Source organism: Lepus europaeus, chromosome 8 (assembly GCF_033115175.1).
Source record: "Lepus europaeus isolate LE1 chromosome 8, mLepTim1.pri, whole genome shotgun sequence".
In the NCBI taxonomy this organism is placed as follows: domain Eukaryota; kingdom Metazoa; phylum Chordata; class Mammalia; order Lagomorpha; family Leporidae; genus Lepus; species Lepus europaeus.
This window is the reverse complement of record NC_084834.1, coordinates 123,836,880-123,852,641: the sequence shown is the minus strand read 5'-3', so window position 1 is coordinate 123,852,641 and position 15,762 is coordinate 123,836,880. Positions and strand designations below refer to the sequence as shown.

General features: G+C 39.5%; 1 protein-coding gene across 1 annotated transcript; it reads left to right on the top strand.

Moving 5' to 3' along the window:
* The first annotated feature begins 7,734 nt into the window (after positions 1-7,734).
* On the top strand, positions 7,735-7,992 carry LOC133765412 (defensin-7-like). Its single transcript, XM_062198976.1, has one exon. The coding sequence runs from the start codon at positions 7,735-7,737 to the stop codon at positions 7,990-7,992; it is 258 nt and encodes an 85-aa protein (XP_062054960.1).
* Positions 7,993-15,762: the final 7,770 nt, after the last annotated feature.

Here is a 15,762-nt window from a genome sequence, read left to right as displayed (position 1 = left end):
TACAAAACCTTAAAGAAAGAAATAGAAGAGGATACCCAAAATGGAAAACTCTTCCATGCTCATGGATTGGCAGAATCAACATCATCAAAATGTCCATTCTCCCAAAAGCAATTTATAAATTCAATGTGGTACCAATCAAGATACCAAAGATATTCTTCTCAGATCTAGAAAAAATGATGCGGAAATTCATATGGAGATGCAAAAGACCTCGAAAGGCTAAAGCAATCTTGTACAACAAATACAAAGCAGAAGACATCACAATACCAGATTTCAGGACATACTATTGGGCAGTGGTAATCAAAACAGCATGGTACTGGTGCAGACACAGATGGATAGACCAATGGAATAGAATAGAAACACCAGAAATCAATCCAAACATCTACAGCCAAATTATATTTGATCAAGGATCTATAATCAATCCCTGGAATAAGGACAGTCTATTCAATAAATGGTGCTGGGAAAACTGGATTTCCATGTGCAGAAGCTTGAAGCAAGACCCCTACCTTTCACCTTACACAAAAATCCACTCAAAAATGATTAAAGACCTAAATCTACAACCAGACATCAAATTGTTAGAAGACATTGGAGAAACACTGCAAGACATCGGCACCAGCAAAGACTTCTTGGAAAAGACCTCAGAGGCACAGGCAGTAAAAGCCAAAATTACCTATTGGGATTACATCACTGCAAAAGAAACAGTCAGGAGAGTGAAGACACAACCGACAGAATGGGAAAAAATATTTGCAAACTATGCAACAGATAAAGGATTAATAACCAGAATCTACAATGAGATCAAGAAACTGCACAACAACAAAAAAACAAACCACTTGAGAGATGGACCAAGGACCTCAGTGGACATTTTTCAAAAGAGGAAATCCAAATGGCCAACAGGCACATGAAAATATGTTCAGGATCACTAGCAATCAGGGAAATGCAAATCAAAACCACAATGAGGTTTCACCTCACCCCGGTGAGAATGGCTCACATTCAGAAATCTACCAACAACAGATGTTAGCAAGGATGTGGGGAAAAAGGGACACTAACCCACTGTTGGTGGGAATGCAAACTGGTTAAACCTCTATGGAAGTCAGTCTGGAGATTCCTCAGAAGCCTGAACATAACCCTATCATACAACCCAGCCATCCCACTCCTTGGAATTTACCCAAAGGAAATTAAACTGGCAAACAAAAAAGCTGTCTGCACATTAATATTTATTGCAGCTCAATTCACAATAGCTAAGACCTGGAACCAACCCAAATGCCCATCAACAGTAGACTGGATAAAGAAATTATGGGACATGTACTCTATAGAATACTATACAGCAGTCAAAAACAATGAAACCCGGTCATTTGCAACAAAATGGAGGAATCTGGAAAACATCATGCTGAGTGAAATAAGCCAGTCCCAAAGGGACAAATATCATATGTTCTCCCTGATCGGTGACAACTAACCAAGCACCAAAAAGGAACTTAAACTGATCACTTCAACAAGTAAAATGGCATTGGTACACATTCTTTCATATGATGACTTTTGTTCTGTGTTTCTCTGTGTTGCACATCCTTAAGTATCATTTCTAAGGTTGGATGATTGATGACATTTACATTCTGTTTGTTTTAGATAGTCTTTATTTCACTTTCAATTAAAATGAGAGCTTTGCATGCTACTGTATTCTTGGTTTACAGTTTTTCACCTTTGTGAAATTTTACTTTTTAAATTCACCTTTGTGAATTGTACTATATCTCTCCATTCTTTCCTATTTGTAGGGTTTCTGATGAGAAAAATGCAAGATCCATCTATTTGATGCTTGCAAGAAACACAGTTCACCAACAAAGATACACAGAGACTGAAATGAAAGGATGTAAAAAGATATTCCATGCTAACTAAAAGCAAAAAAGAGCAAGGGTAGCCATCCTTATATATCAGGCAACATAGACTTTATCACACAAATTTTTAAAAGATACAGAGAAAGACATCATGTAATGAATAAGTGATAATTCAACAGGAAGATATGACTATAGTAAATGTATATTCACCCAATTCCAGGAAACCTGGCTATTTAAAACAAATGTTAATAGATATAAAGGGAGAAATGGATTCAAATACTATAATAATGGGGGACATCAATGCACCACTTTCATCAATGCACAAATCAACTTGACAAAAAGAGAACTATAAATCAACATCCCTGATGAACATAAATGCAAAAATCCTCTACAAAATATTAGCTAATTGAATCCAACAACACATCAGAAAGATCATTCACACAGACTAAGTGGGATTTATCCCTGTTATGTAGGGATGCTTCAACATTCACAAATCAATAAATGTGATACATCACACTAACAAATTGAAGAATAAACAACATGATTATCAATAAGTACAAAGAAAGCATGTGATAAAATGCAACTTTCTTTCATAATAAAAACCTTAAGCATTGGTACATGCCACCTTGATGGGATTGAATTGGAATCCTTTGGCACATTTCTAGCTCTACCATTAGGGGTAAGTCGGAGTGAGCATGTGCCAAACTGTACAACTCTTCCCTTTCTTATTCCCACTCCTATATTTAACAGGGATCATTTTTTGGTTAAATTTAAATGACTAAGAATAATTGTGTGTTAATTAAAGAGTTCAGCCAATGGTATTAAGTAGAACAAAAAAATACTAAAAGGAATAAAATAGTAAGTTATTCTTCGACAGTCAGGACAAGGGCTGATCAAGACATTGTTTCTCATAGTCGTCCTTTGCCTTTTTTTTTTTTTTTGAGTGATCCTTGGTGACAAATGCTTAAATTAAGCTTACCCCTTTAGATGTTTTCTTCAAAGATATTTGCCCTGGGAACAGAGTTTTACATGCTGTGATTCCCTTCGGCATGTGCAGGATGCCTGTACATGGCTTTCCAGTTTCAGAATATTTCTGGTTAACAATAGATTCTGCTGCTGAATGTTTAAAGGAAATCCCTATTTTTGCTACTGGATATTTTTAAGATTTTTAAACATTTTTGCTGTTATGCAACTTATTTCTATGGTAGTTTTTGGCATTCTTTTCTCCAATGATTAAAAAAGAAAAATTTAAATCTGACATTAATTGAAGACACATAGAGAAAATCTGAGGCAAAGAATTAATTTCTTTAAAAGGGAAAATTATCTCATATGGACTTTATAGAAGGGGTAGTCTCCATAAGAACAGAATATAAAGAGTAACTCTCTTTCCATTTTATTTCTTTTGTGGCAATCTAATTATGAGTGAATGAGTAGGAATCATCTTCAGGGATAAGGGAAATGTATACTTCTATATCTGATTGAGGAGTTGAGCAAGAGAAAATGGAGGAAACAATTTGCAAGACAGAATTACAGCAAAAGAACTTGTGAAGAAAGAAAACCAGTGGATGACATAAAATATCCTTTTCCCATATTTTAAAAGCTTGACAACCTGCATAATACAAGGACTCCTCTATATTAAAGAGAACATGCTTTTGTTCCACAGACAGGGTCTTCTAGTTTGGCTAAAACAAACTCACACGATGCTATGAATCCATACTAAGGATACTCAGGAAAAATTTTCACTAGACATCAGACCATCACTGAAAGCACGTGTGGAGGAAAAACGCTCACGGATTCATATCACACAGCTCTCCTAGTCTCCTTTTTTAAAGGTGTCTACAGTATGGCTTTGCATGCTGTGTAGAACATGGGAGCACAGAGAAAGGGTACACTCTGGGCTTGGATTTGCCATCCCTGATTCACTAGACAGAAGAGTTTAAAATCGTGCTTTCCCTCCCCTAAATCCTCACCCTCAAAAGGAGGAGGTTCATCTACAGCATCCCCAAGAGGCTCCCCAGCTTCCAACCTCAGTCCAAACCCATGGGCCACTCTCCATCCTGATAAAGTTATCTTGCATGCAGCACAACCCACACTTGCTCTTTTGAAAGTTTCTTTCATGATTTCCTCCATTACAGCATTCTCCATGGGTGAAATTTGATCTATTTCTTCTTCAAGAAGGACTTGAATCCTCTATCGTTTCATAGTATCTTTGATCATAGTTATGAAGTAACTTTGAGCATTTCTTCTATTATGCTCTTTCATCAATACAGAGCACACCAATGTTATAAAATCTTGAGGTATTTGAATAGAATATACCCAAGTCTCTCACTTAGCTCTATAATTAAATTCTATGAACCTCAATGCCTCCTTCTGTAAAATTTAACTACTAAGTGTGTTCTCTATTTATTAAAGTATGAAGACATCCTTGTGTGACTTCATAGAAGTGGTATTAATTGTATAAAATGGGATGTGGCTATGCACTCCAAATCCTTACAGTAGATGAAGATTATTTTCACAATCACAGATTAGAATTCTTGTGTATAATCATTATTAAGCAAAGGGATTTCATTATTTCTAGGCAATGTTGGCTGGAGGTACTGTCAATATGTTTGCAACTGGCCTATTACAAAATAGGGTAGCCTCTAGGACATAAGAAATTATAAGTGAAAAGCAATTTTCAAGTCTGTGATACATATTGGGGTTCAACACCTCCTGTGTGGTAGCAGGATCTAAGTGTCTCTGAAGAGGGATGATAAATGGCCTATGATTGAACAAATTGGCCAAGTGCGAGATCAGAGTATATGGGCCATTGGAAATTGACTTCTGATATTACTTTCCAGTGCTTGTGTGTGCTTATGCTGTGCAGAACACCATGGGCCACGGAAACAGAGAGAAAGGAGAATAACACAGAACACGTTTGCTGCACAAAGTCACATTGCTGTTTCTCTGATCCAACAGCTCTGCCCATGTTTCCTGTCTCCTTGCTGAGCATCTGCAGATTTCCTTCTCATGGTGGAATAAAAGTGTTCCTTACATACTGTCCTGATAAAGTATATCCACCTCTTAGAGAGTGACAATAGTTTGGAAAACAAACATTGACTTAGAGTTCAGGACTTGGGTAGGAGTTAAGTTCAGGCCAAAAACAATAACATTTTATAAATTACAGTGAAAACACATAAACCTAGAAATTATAAAAGAATTTTAATAATATGGAATAATTTCAACAGAAGAATGTTTACAAAACCACAAGTGAAATGACAAATTCTAAAAAGACTCACAATACATAAAACATAATTTTCTGAATTTGTGAGTCCCCACAAATCAAAAACAATAAACTATCTAAATAACAAAGAAATGAAATTTCAGAGAAACCAAAGACAAAGCCTTGATAAGTAAGAAAAAATGTGTACCCTAATCTATAAGGAAACACAAATCAAACCCACAGAGATTTTTACCTACCACATGGGGAAAATTCATCAGCACTCACAACACAGATACCAGGCTTCTCTAACTCACTGATATTAGAATCCTCAGCAAACAGAGGATTCCAAAAGTCACAATCAGGTTGTTTCCTAGACAAAGCAACCACAAGCCAATGTGTGCAGGAAGTGATACAACCAGGGCCTCAAGGACCAAGGAATCTTGTAACGACCTGCTGCACCACCCATGGCTGTCATTCGTTTCCCTTTTGACTAAAAGATGTTTCTGAAAGTCCAGCTACTTCTACGATTCAGGAAATCAGAGGGAAAACAATTAAAATAACATGATGAAAGATATGAAGCAAAGACAAATATTTAAATTGTCATTGCAGGCAATATTTTCCTTTTCTTTAAAAATCTATATTATTCATTTGAAAGATAGTTCTAAGAGAGAGGTAGAGCCAGAGGTCTTCCATCTGCTTGTTCACTCCCCAAATGACCACAGTGGCCAGATCTGGGCTGATCCGAAGCCAAGAGCCAGGAGTGTCTTCCAGGTCTCCCATGCAGATGCAGGGGCCCAAGGTCTTGCCCATCTTCTACCACCTTCCCAGGCTGCAGCAGAGAGCTGGATCAGAAGTGGAGCAGCCAGGACTCAAATCAGCGCCCATGTGTGATGCTGGTGCGTAGATAGGGGCTTTAACCTGCTGCACCACAGCTCTGGCTTCTGGAATATTTTCTTAGGAGTTATGTTTTACTAGTCAGAACTCTCTTATACATTCTCAAGTGCAAGAAGGTCTGGGACATCCATTATTTTGAGCAAAGAACACTTTTTCCCTGGACAAGGCAGGAAGAAGAGATGATGGAATTGAGAAACAATAGAGCTTCTAAAGAACATTCCACTGCTTATGGAAACAGGTGAACAAATAACTATGTATTTTTTCTGCTTTTTTTTTCTTTCTTTTTTTTTTTTTTTTTGACAGGCAGAGTGGATAGTGAGAGAGAGAGAGAGACAGAGAGAAAGGTCTTCCTTTTTGCCATTGGTTCACCCTCCAATGGCCGCTGCAGCCGGCGCACCACGCTGATCCGATGGCAGGAGCCAGGTGCTTCTCCTGGTCTCCCATGGGGTGCAGGGCCCAAGTACTTGGGCCATCCTCCACTGCACTCCCGGGCCACAGCAGAGAGCTGGCCTGGAAGAGGGGCAACCGGGATAGAATCCGGTGCCCCGACCGGGACTAGAACCCAGTGTGCCGGCGCCGCAAGGCGGAGGATTAGCCTGTTAAGCCACGGCGCCGGCCTAATAACTATATTTTTAAAAGCCATATTGGGACAACTTCTATGGAAGGAAATGTGAAACTATCTCCAAATATATAGCCTATGTTGTTTGACCCTGAAATTATTCTTCTAAATTTATCGTATGAATTTCATCACTTACAGGAAAGTATTTTATTATTTGAAAAGTACAAGAATAACCAAATTGTAATAATTGAGTGATATTTTATTAATAGAAAAGTAGTTGGGTGATGGTTTACACAAACATTGGAATAGTTTAAACCTACTAAAATTAATGTAGAACTGTGTGTGTTTTAATGTACAAAGTATTTATAATGTTGATTGTGGGGAAAATAAGTGCTGAATACTGCATAAATGTTAGTAGTGGTTGGATCGGCACCAGAACTGAGGGCTGAGAGCAGGGATAGGAGCTCATCCTCTTCTTACTTTTCAGTTTATGACCTCATAAAATTTGTTTAAAATTTTCAAAAATTAGTAATAAAATCAAAGATCTCAGAAAAATGCCTCAAGGCACATGTGTCAGCTGTTTTGCTAATTCTGAAAGTGGAGGTGTGTCTCTGGACTGATGTGCTCACATTGATCACTTGAAGTAAAGTGTCCTTTGTTCAATCTGACCATCCCTCTATCCAGAGTGCTACTCAGCTAGTGACATCTCAGTCAGGATGAGACCATTCTTCCTCCTTACACTGGCAACAAAAGAAGATACAACACCATAACCTCAGCCTCCTTCATGAGGTTGGCAATGCCCTGGAACATGTTAATGAAGTCACTCCCATCTCCTTTAGGGTCCAGGTCTGGCCTGAGTGCCTAGTCCAGTGAGTAGCAGGATTCATGTTTGGAAGATAAGATCTGCTAGCAGAACTCTATGAATGGAACCATTCATTCTTTTATTTTTATTTTTATTATTCAGCAGTAAATATTCAAGCAGATGATCCACAGGGGAGCATATATTGACTAACAGCCTGAAGCAAGGACTGATAGTAAACACACAGGCTCCTATTATGATTGAAGCTATGAGAACAGAGGAACGTCAAAGGCACCTTGAATGCCAACAGCAGCCCTCACCTAACTACCAAATTCACTTCTTCTCTCACTGCAGCCTTTGTCACAGAGCCTGCTCCTAGAACTGTGTATACAAGCCTCCTCCTCACTCACAGCACACTCAGAATCCTGCCCTTCCTGCCTCCAGCTGACTCCTAGACATGAGGACCTTCACCCTCCTCACTGCCATTCTCCTGGTGGCACTCCAGGCCAAGACTGAGCCTGTGCCACCAAAAGCTGATGAGGCTCCAGACCAGGAGTGGTCAGAGGCAGGAGACCAGGTCATTAACATCTCCTTTGCAGGGGATGAAATGTTTGCTCTTCAGGATCCAGGTAAGAGACTCCAACAGGGAAGGGCTACAGAAACTAAAGAGGAAGTGTTGGAGGAAGGCTCTGGAATTCAGTCTTGGATGGTCTAGGTCACTTAGCTGAATTTACTTAGCTTCTCGTAGCCTTGATTTTTTTCAAACATGGTACTAAAATACAGTTAAACAGAGGTAATCATTTCTGGTATTCCACAGTACAGTGTAGCAACCTGAGATCATAATAAACTATTATATTCTATAATCTATTATATCCTAAAATGGAGGAGATGAGATTGTGGGTTCCACACATGAAGAAAATGCAGGAAGTTGGGGGGTGCCAGATTTTGTCCCGGTTGCCCCTCTTCCAGGCCAGCTCTCTGCTGTGGCCAGGGAGTGCAGTGGAGGATGGCCCAAGTACTTGGGCCCTGCACCCCATGGGAGACCAGGAGAAGCACCTGGCTCCTGCCATCGGATCAGCGTGGTGCACTGGCCGCAGCGCGCCAGCCTCGGTGGCCATTGGAGGGTGAACCAACAACAAAGGAAGACCTTTCTCTCTGTCTCTCTCTCTCACTGTCCACTCTGCCTGTCAAAAAAAATGTAGGAAGTTGGAGAAGCTGATTGCCTGATGTTATCAGAGTGCACTCTGGCCATTTGTTGAACCACTGTGCTAAATCCCAAAAGTTGGAAATGTATTATGTATTAATCAAAAACATTTTCAATATAAAAATGAACAGTAGAAAAGCAGTGAATGTCAAATGAGTCTAGAAGATGTCCTTCTACAAAAACTTTTTACTAAAAGATACATCTGTGAAATATCTTGCTTTACAATGAGGAATCCTACAGGTGAGGTTGTCATGAATCTAGTGGGTAAATGCAGTCATAGGAGAGCATTTTATGCTGTCTACTAGAGAAGCTTTTAGAAACTGAAGACACAGTTAAGGCTGTGTTCAGATGTGTTTGATGAGTTCAGAAGCACAAAGAAATGAAGACAAATGAGAATAAATCACAATCCTTGTGAGTCCAGCACTTGTTATGTATGTTGCTTGTGTTGATAATGCTTGTGATGCTTCTGGCTATAATGACACATGACACCATCCCACCCCAGTTTGTATCTTTTTCAGTTTCTCTTTGATCATAGTATTCATTTCCTGGTACACTCTATTTACCCTAGATCAACTGAGGGCATTGGTATGCCATTGCAGAAGATCCTGTTTTCCTCAAGGTGCCATCTATGGCACCTGCAATGAGAATGGTACCATGTACAACTTGTGCTGCTTCCAAGATTCCAGAAAACAAAAATGACTTCATAATTGCTTGTAACCCTTGGAAGGTGCATGTATTTTCTGTACCTTGTCTCAAATAAGATTCTTGCAACAAATCCTCTGTGTTGCTATCACATTGATGTTTGTCAGCCCAATTTTATTCAATTTTTAAAGAGTATATTGTCATGAACTGGATACATTGTTTTACTTAAATCTAGCAGTTTCAGTTTTCTTCTGTGCAGTTTGACAAAAATGAAGTGATTTCAGAGAGAGGCAAGATGGCGGAATAGGCAGGGAGCACACTATCAGTCCGGGGAGAGAGAAAGTTTAATATAAGTGGAGATACTGCAGGGTCAAGGAAGAGTAGGGGAAGAAACAGCAGAGGAAACTCTTCCGGAACTAGTGATTCACAGTGGACCTGCGTGGAGAGCGTGGGAGCCCAAGTTCGGGACACCAGCGGCAGACTCAACACACCAGCGCTGGAATGCGAGGTGAGCTGAACCTCAATAGCCCGAGACACCAGCGGGCAAGTGGAAAGAGGAGGCTAGAGGGAACGAGGCTTGAAACTTCGTGGGGAAAAATTCAACAGGCTAACTATAAGAGAGAGAGGAAAAAAAAAAAAGTGACCGATACGGACACAAGTTTCTCTCTCTCTGCTCACCTCTCAAAGGCGAGCAAGACAGAGCAGGCGCCATTTTGGACATACGTCATAAGCAGGGCGACCTCAGGTCTGCACCAGCCCTGAGCCTAGCAGAAAAACCTGACTCTGGGGGGAGGGGTGAAATAACAGGAGATTAGCATCTAACTTGGCAACCCAGTGGGAGACTGCAGGAGAATTGGAGCCCACACTGAGGGCAGCAGAGATTCCCTGTGTGGTCCTTGGGAAAGAGCTTCCGATCTCTGGCTCCTGTGGGTATATCATTTGCCTGCTAACTACCTCCAATTACGTTCAGCTGTGCGGAATTACTTCCCTTTTGAATCAAAAAAGAGATTTACCACACCTAACCTGGGAGTGTCATCTTTGACACACCCTCAGCCCTGAGGAACCAAACACAGCTCTCAGTCCACGCTCATCTCAAGCCTCTAAGGCACCACTGAAAGCAGACAGTCCACTTAATATAGAGCAATAGTATAACAAGAAAAAACACCACAGTGAAGAAACCAAATATCTCCAACATGCCAAACAACAAACGCAAAAACCGAGGTAACAAGAACAAGGAAGACACTATGACACCCCCAAATGAAAAAGACACCCCAATTCAAGATTATGAAGATGAGGAGATCGAAGAAATGCAAGAAGCAGATCTCAAAAAATTGATAAGAACATTAAGAAGTTCTCAAAAACAAATTCTTGAACTACAGAAATCTTTAATGGACAAGATAGAAAATCTCTCTCGTGAAAATGAAATATTAAGGAGGAATCAAAATGAAATGAAACAACTAGTGGAACAAGAAACGGTGATAGTGATGAGAAATCATAATGAAATGAAGAATTCAACAGATCAAATGACAAACACATTAGAGAGTCTTAAAAACAGAATGGGCGAAGCAGAAGAGAGAATATCAGACTTAGAAGACAGAGAACAGGAAAGGAAACAATCAAATCAAAGAAAAGAAGAAGAAATCAGAAATCTAAAAAATACTGTCAGGAATCTACAGGATACTATTAAAAAACCCAACATTCGGGTTCTAGGAGTACCTGAAGGCATGGAGAGAGAGAAAGGATTAGAAGGCCTTTTTAGTGAGATACTAGCAGAAAATTTCCCAGGTTTGGAGAAAGACAGAGACATCCTAGTACAGGAAGCTCATAGAACCCCTAATAAACATGACCAAAAGAGATCCTCACCACGACACGTCGTAATCAAACTCACCACAGTGAAACACAAAGAAAAGATCCTAAAATGTGCAAGAGAGAAACGTCAGATTACTCTCAGAGGATCTCCAATTAGACTCACAGCAGACTTCTCTTCAGAAACCCTACAAGCTAGGAGAGAATGGCGAGACATAGCCCAGGTGCTAAGAGAGAAAAACTGCCAGCCCAGAATATTATATCCTGCAAAGCTCTCATTTGTGAATGAAGGTGAAATAAAGACCTTTCACAGCAAACAGAAATTGAAAGAATTTGTCGCCACTCGTCCAGCCCTGCAAAAGATGCTTAAAGAGGTGTTACATACAGAAACACAGAAACACGGTCACCAATATGAAAGAAGGTAAAGGTGGGAAACCTCACACCAAAAGATCACAGGAATCTCAAACCATATATTAGAAAGTATCTTTGGCTAATGCAGGGCAAAGTTACTCCTTCTCAATAGTCACATTGAATGTTAATGGCTTGAACTGTCCAGTTAAAAGACACCGATTGGCTGATTGGGTTAAGGAACAAAACCCATCCTTTTGCTGCTTACAAGAAACCCATCTATCCAACAATGATCCATACAGGCTGAGAGTGAAAGGCTGGAAAAAGATATACCATGCCAACAGAAATGAAAAGAGAGCAGGCGTAGCCATCTTAATATCGGACAACATAAACTTTACCACAAAAACTGTTAGGAGAGACAAAGAGGGGCACTATATAATGATTAAGGGGTCCATTCAACAGGAAGATATAACGATTATCAATGTATATGCACCTAATTACAGGGCACCAGCTTATTTAAAAGACTTGTTAAGGGACTTAAAGGGAGACTTAGACCCCAACACAATAGTACTGGGGGACTTCAATACTCCACTCTCAGAGATAGACAGATCAACAGGACAGAAGATCAACAAGGAGACAGCAGATTTAAATGACACTATAGCCCAAATGGATCTAACAGATATCTACAGAACATTTCATCCTACATCTAAGGACTTTACATTCTTCTCAGCAGTACATGGAACCCTCTCTAGGATTGACCACATACTAGGCCATAAAGCAAGTCTCAGCAAATTCAAAAGAATTAGAATCATACCATGCAGCTTCTCAGACCACAAAGGAATGAAATTGGAAATTGGCAACTCAGAAATCCCTAGAGCACGTGCAAACACATGGAGATTGAACAACATGCTCCTGAATGAACAATGGGTCATAGAAGAAACTAAAAGAGAAATCAAAAATTTTCTGGAAGTAAATGAGGATAACAGCACAACATACCAAAACCTATGGGATACAACAAAAGCAGTGTTAAGAGGAAAGTTTATATCAATAGGTGCCTACATCAAGAAATTGGAAAGGCACCAAATAGATGAGCTTTCAAGTCATCTCAAGGATCTAGAAAATCTGCAGCAAACCAAACCCAAACCCAGTAGGAGAAGAGAAATAATTAAAATCAGAGAAGAAATCAACAGGATTGAATCCAAAAAAAATTACAAAAAATCAGCCAAACGAGGAGCTGGTTTTTTGAAAAAATAAACAAAATTGACACCCCATTGGCCCAACTAACTAAAAAAAGAAGAGAAAAGACCCAAATCAATAGGATCAGAGATGAAATGGGAAACGTAACAACAGACGCCACAGAAATAAAAAGAATCATCAGAAATTACTACAAGGACTTGTATGCCAGCAAACAGGGAAATCTATCAGAAATGGACAGATTCTTGGACACATACAACCTCCCTAAATTGAGCCAGGAAGACATAGAAAACCTAAACAGACCAATAACTGACACAGAAATTGAAACAGTAATAAAGGCCCTCCCAACAAAGAAAAGCCCAGGGCCAGATGGATTCACTGCTGAGTTCTACCAGATATTTAGAGAAGAACTAACTCCAATTCTTCTCAAACTATTCAGAGCAATCGAAAAAGAGGGAATCCTCCCAAATTCTTTCTATGAAGCCACCATCACCTTAATTCCTAAGCCAGAAAGAGATGCAACATTGAAAGAGAATTACAGACCAATATCCCTGATGAACATAGATGCAAAAATCCTCAATAAAATTCTGGCCAATAGAATGCAACAACACATCAGAAAGATCATCCACCCAGACCAAGTGGGATTCATCCCCGGTATGCAGGGATGGTTCAACATTCGCAAAACAATCAACGTAATACACTACATTAACAGACTGCAGAAGAAAAACCATATGATTCTCTCAATAGACGCAGAGAAAGCATTTGATAAAATACAACACCCTTTCATGATGAAAACTGGGTATGGAAGGAACATTCCTTAATACAATCAAAGCAATATATGAAAAACCCACGGCCAACATCCTATTGAATGGGGAAAAGTTGGAAGCATTTCCACTGAAATCTGGTACCAGACAGGGATGCCCTCTCTCACCACTGCTATTCAATATAGTTCTGGAAGTTTTGGCCAGAGCTATTAGGCAAGAAAAAGAAATTAAAGGGATACAAATTGGGAAGGACGAACTCAAACTATCCCTCTTTGCAGATGATATGATTCTTTATTTAGGGGACCCAAAGAACTCTACTAAGAGACTGCTGGAACTCATCGAAGAGTTTGGCAAAGTAGCAGGATATAAAATCAATCCACAAAAATCAACAGCCTTTGTATACACAGGCAATGCCACGGCTGAGGAAGAACTTCTAAAATCAATCCCATTCACAATAGCTACAAAAACAATCAAATACCTTGGAATAAACTTAACCAAAGACGTTAAAGATCTCTACGATGAAAACTACAAAACCTTACAGAAAGAAATAGAAGAGGATACCAAAAAATGGAGAAATCTTCCATGCTCATGGCTTGGAAGAATCAATATCATCAAAATGTCTATCCTCCCAAAAGCAATTTATACATTCAATGCAATACCCATCAAGATCCCGAAGACCTTCTTCTCAGATCTAGAAAAAATGATGCTGAAATTCATATGGAGACACAGAAGACCTCGAATAGCCAAAGCAATCCTGTACAACAAAAACAAAGCCGGAGGCATCACAATACCTGATTTTAGGACATACTACAGGGCAGTTGTTATCAAAACAGCATGGTACTGGTACAGACACAGATGGATAGACCAATGGAACAGAATAGAAACACCAGAAATCAATCCAAACATCTACAGCCAACTTATATTTGACCAAAGATCCAAATCTAATCCCTGGAATAAGGACAGTCTATTCAATAAATGGTGCTGGGAAAATTGGATTTCCACATGCAGAAGCTTGAAGCAAGACCCATACCTATCACCTTACACAAAAATTCACTCAACATGGATTAAAGACTTAAATCTACGAACTGAAACCATCAAATTATTAGAGAGCATTGGAGAAACCCTGCAAGATATAGGCACAGGCAAAGACTTCCTGGAAAATACTCCAACAGCACAGGCAGTCAAAACCAAAATTAACATTTGGGATTGCATCAAATTGAGACGTTTCTGTACTTCAAAAGAAACAGTCAGGAAAGTGAAGAGGCAACCAACAGAATGGGAAAAAATATTCGCAAACTATACTACAGATAAAGGATTGATAACCAGAATCTACAAAGAAATCAAGAAAATCCACAACAACAAAACAAACAACCCACTTAAGAGATGGGCCAAGGACCTCAATAGACATTTTTCGAAAGAGGAAATCCAAATGGCCAACAGACACATGAAAAAATGTTCAAGATCACTAGCAATCAGAGAAATGCAAATTAAAACCACAATGAGGTTCCATCTCACCCCGGTGAGAATGGCTCACATTCAGAAATCTACCAACAACAGATGCTGGAGAGGATGTGGGGAAAAAGGGACACTAACCCACTGTTGGTGGGAATGCAAACTGGTTAAGCCACTATGGAAGTCAGTCTGGAGATTCCTCAGAAACCTGAACATAACCCTACCATACAACCCAGCCATCCCACTCCTTGGAATTTACCCAAAGGAAATTAATTTGGCAAATAAAAAAGCCATCTGCACATTAATGTTTATTGCAGCTCAATTCACAATAGCTAAGACCTGGAACCAACCCAAATGCCCATCAACAGTAGACTGGATAAAGAAATTATGGGACATGTACTCCATAGAATACTATACAGCAGTAAGAAACAACGAAACCCAGTCATTTGCAACAAGATGGAGCAATCTGGAAGACATCATGCTGAGTGAATTAAGCCAGTCCCAAAGAGACAAATATCATTTGTTTTCCCTGATCGGCGACAACTGAGCGCCAAAGGGGAAACCTGTTAAGTGAAATGGACACTATAAGCAACAATGAACTGATCAGCTCCTGTCCTGACTTTAGATGTACAATGTAATACTTTATCCTTTTTAGTATTTGTTGTTGTTGTTGTTGTTCTAGTACTATTGGTTGAACTCAGTAATTAATTCACACAGTTATTCTTAGGTGTTTAAATTTTAACTGAAAAGTGATCCCTGTTAAATCTAAGAGTGGAAAAAGAGTGGGAGGAGATGAACAATTTGGAACATGCTCAATCGGTCTGGCCGCAAATGGTGGAGTTAGAAATGTGCCAGGGGATTCCAACACAATCCCATCAAAATGGCATGTACCAATGCCATCGCACTAGTCCAAGTGATCAATTTCAGCTCACAATTGATAGCTCTGATAGGTCTAAGAGTCAAAGAGATCACACAAACAAGACAAGTATCTGCTAATACTAACTGATAGAACCAAAAAGGGAGAGAAAGATCCAACATGGGAAGTGGGATACACAGCAGACTCATAGGATGGCAG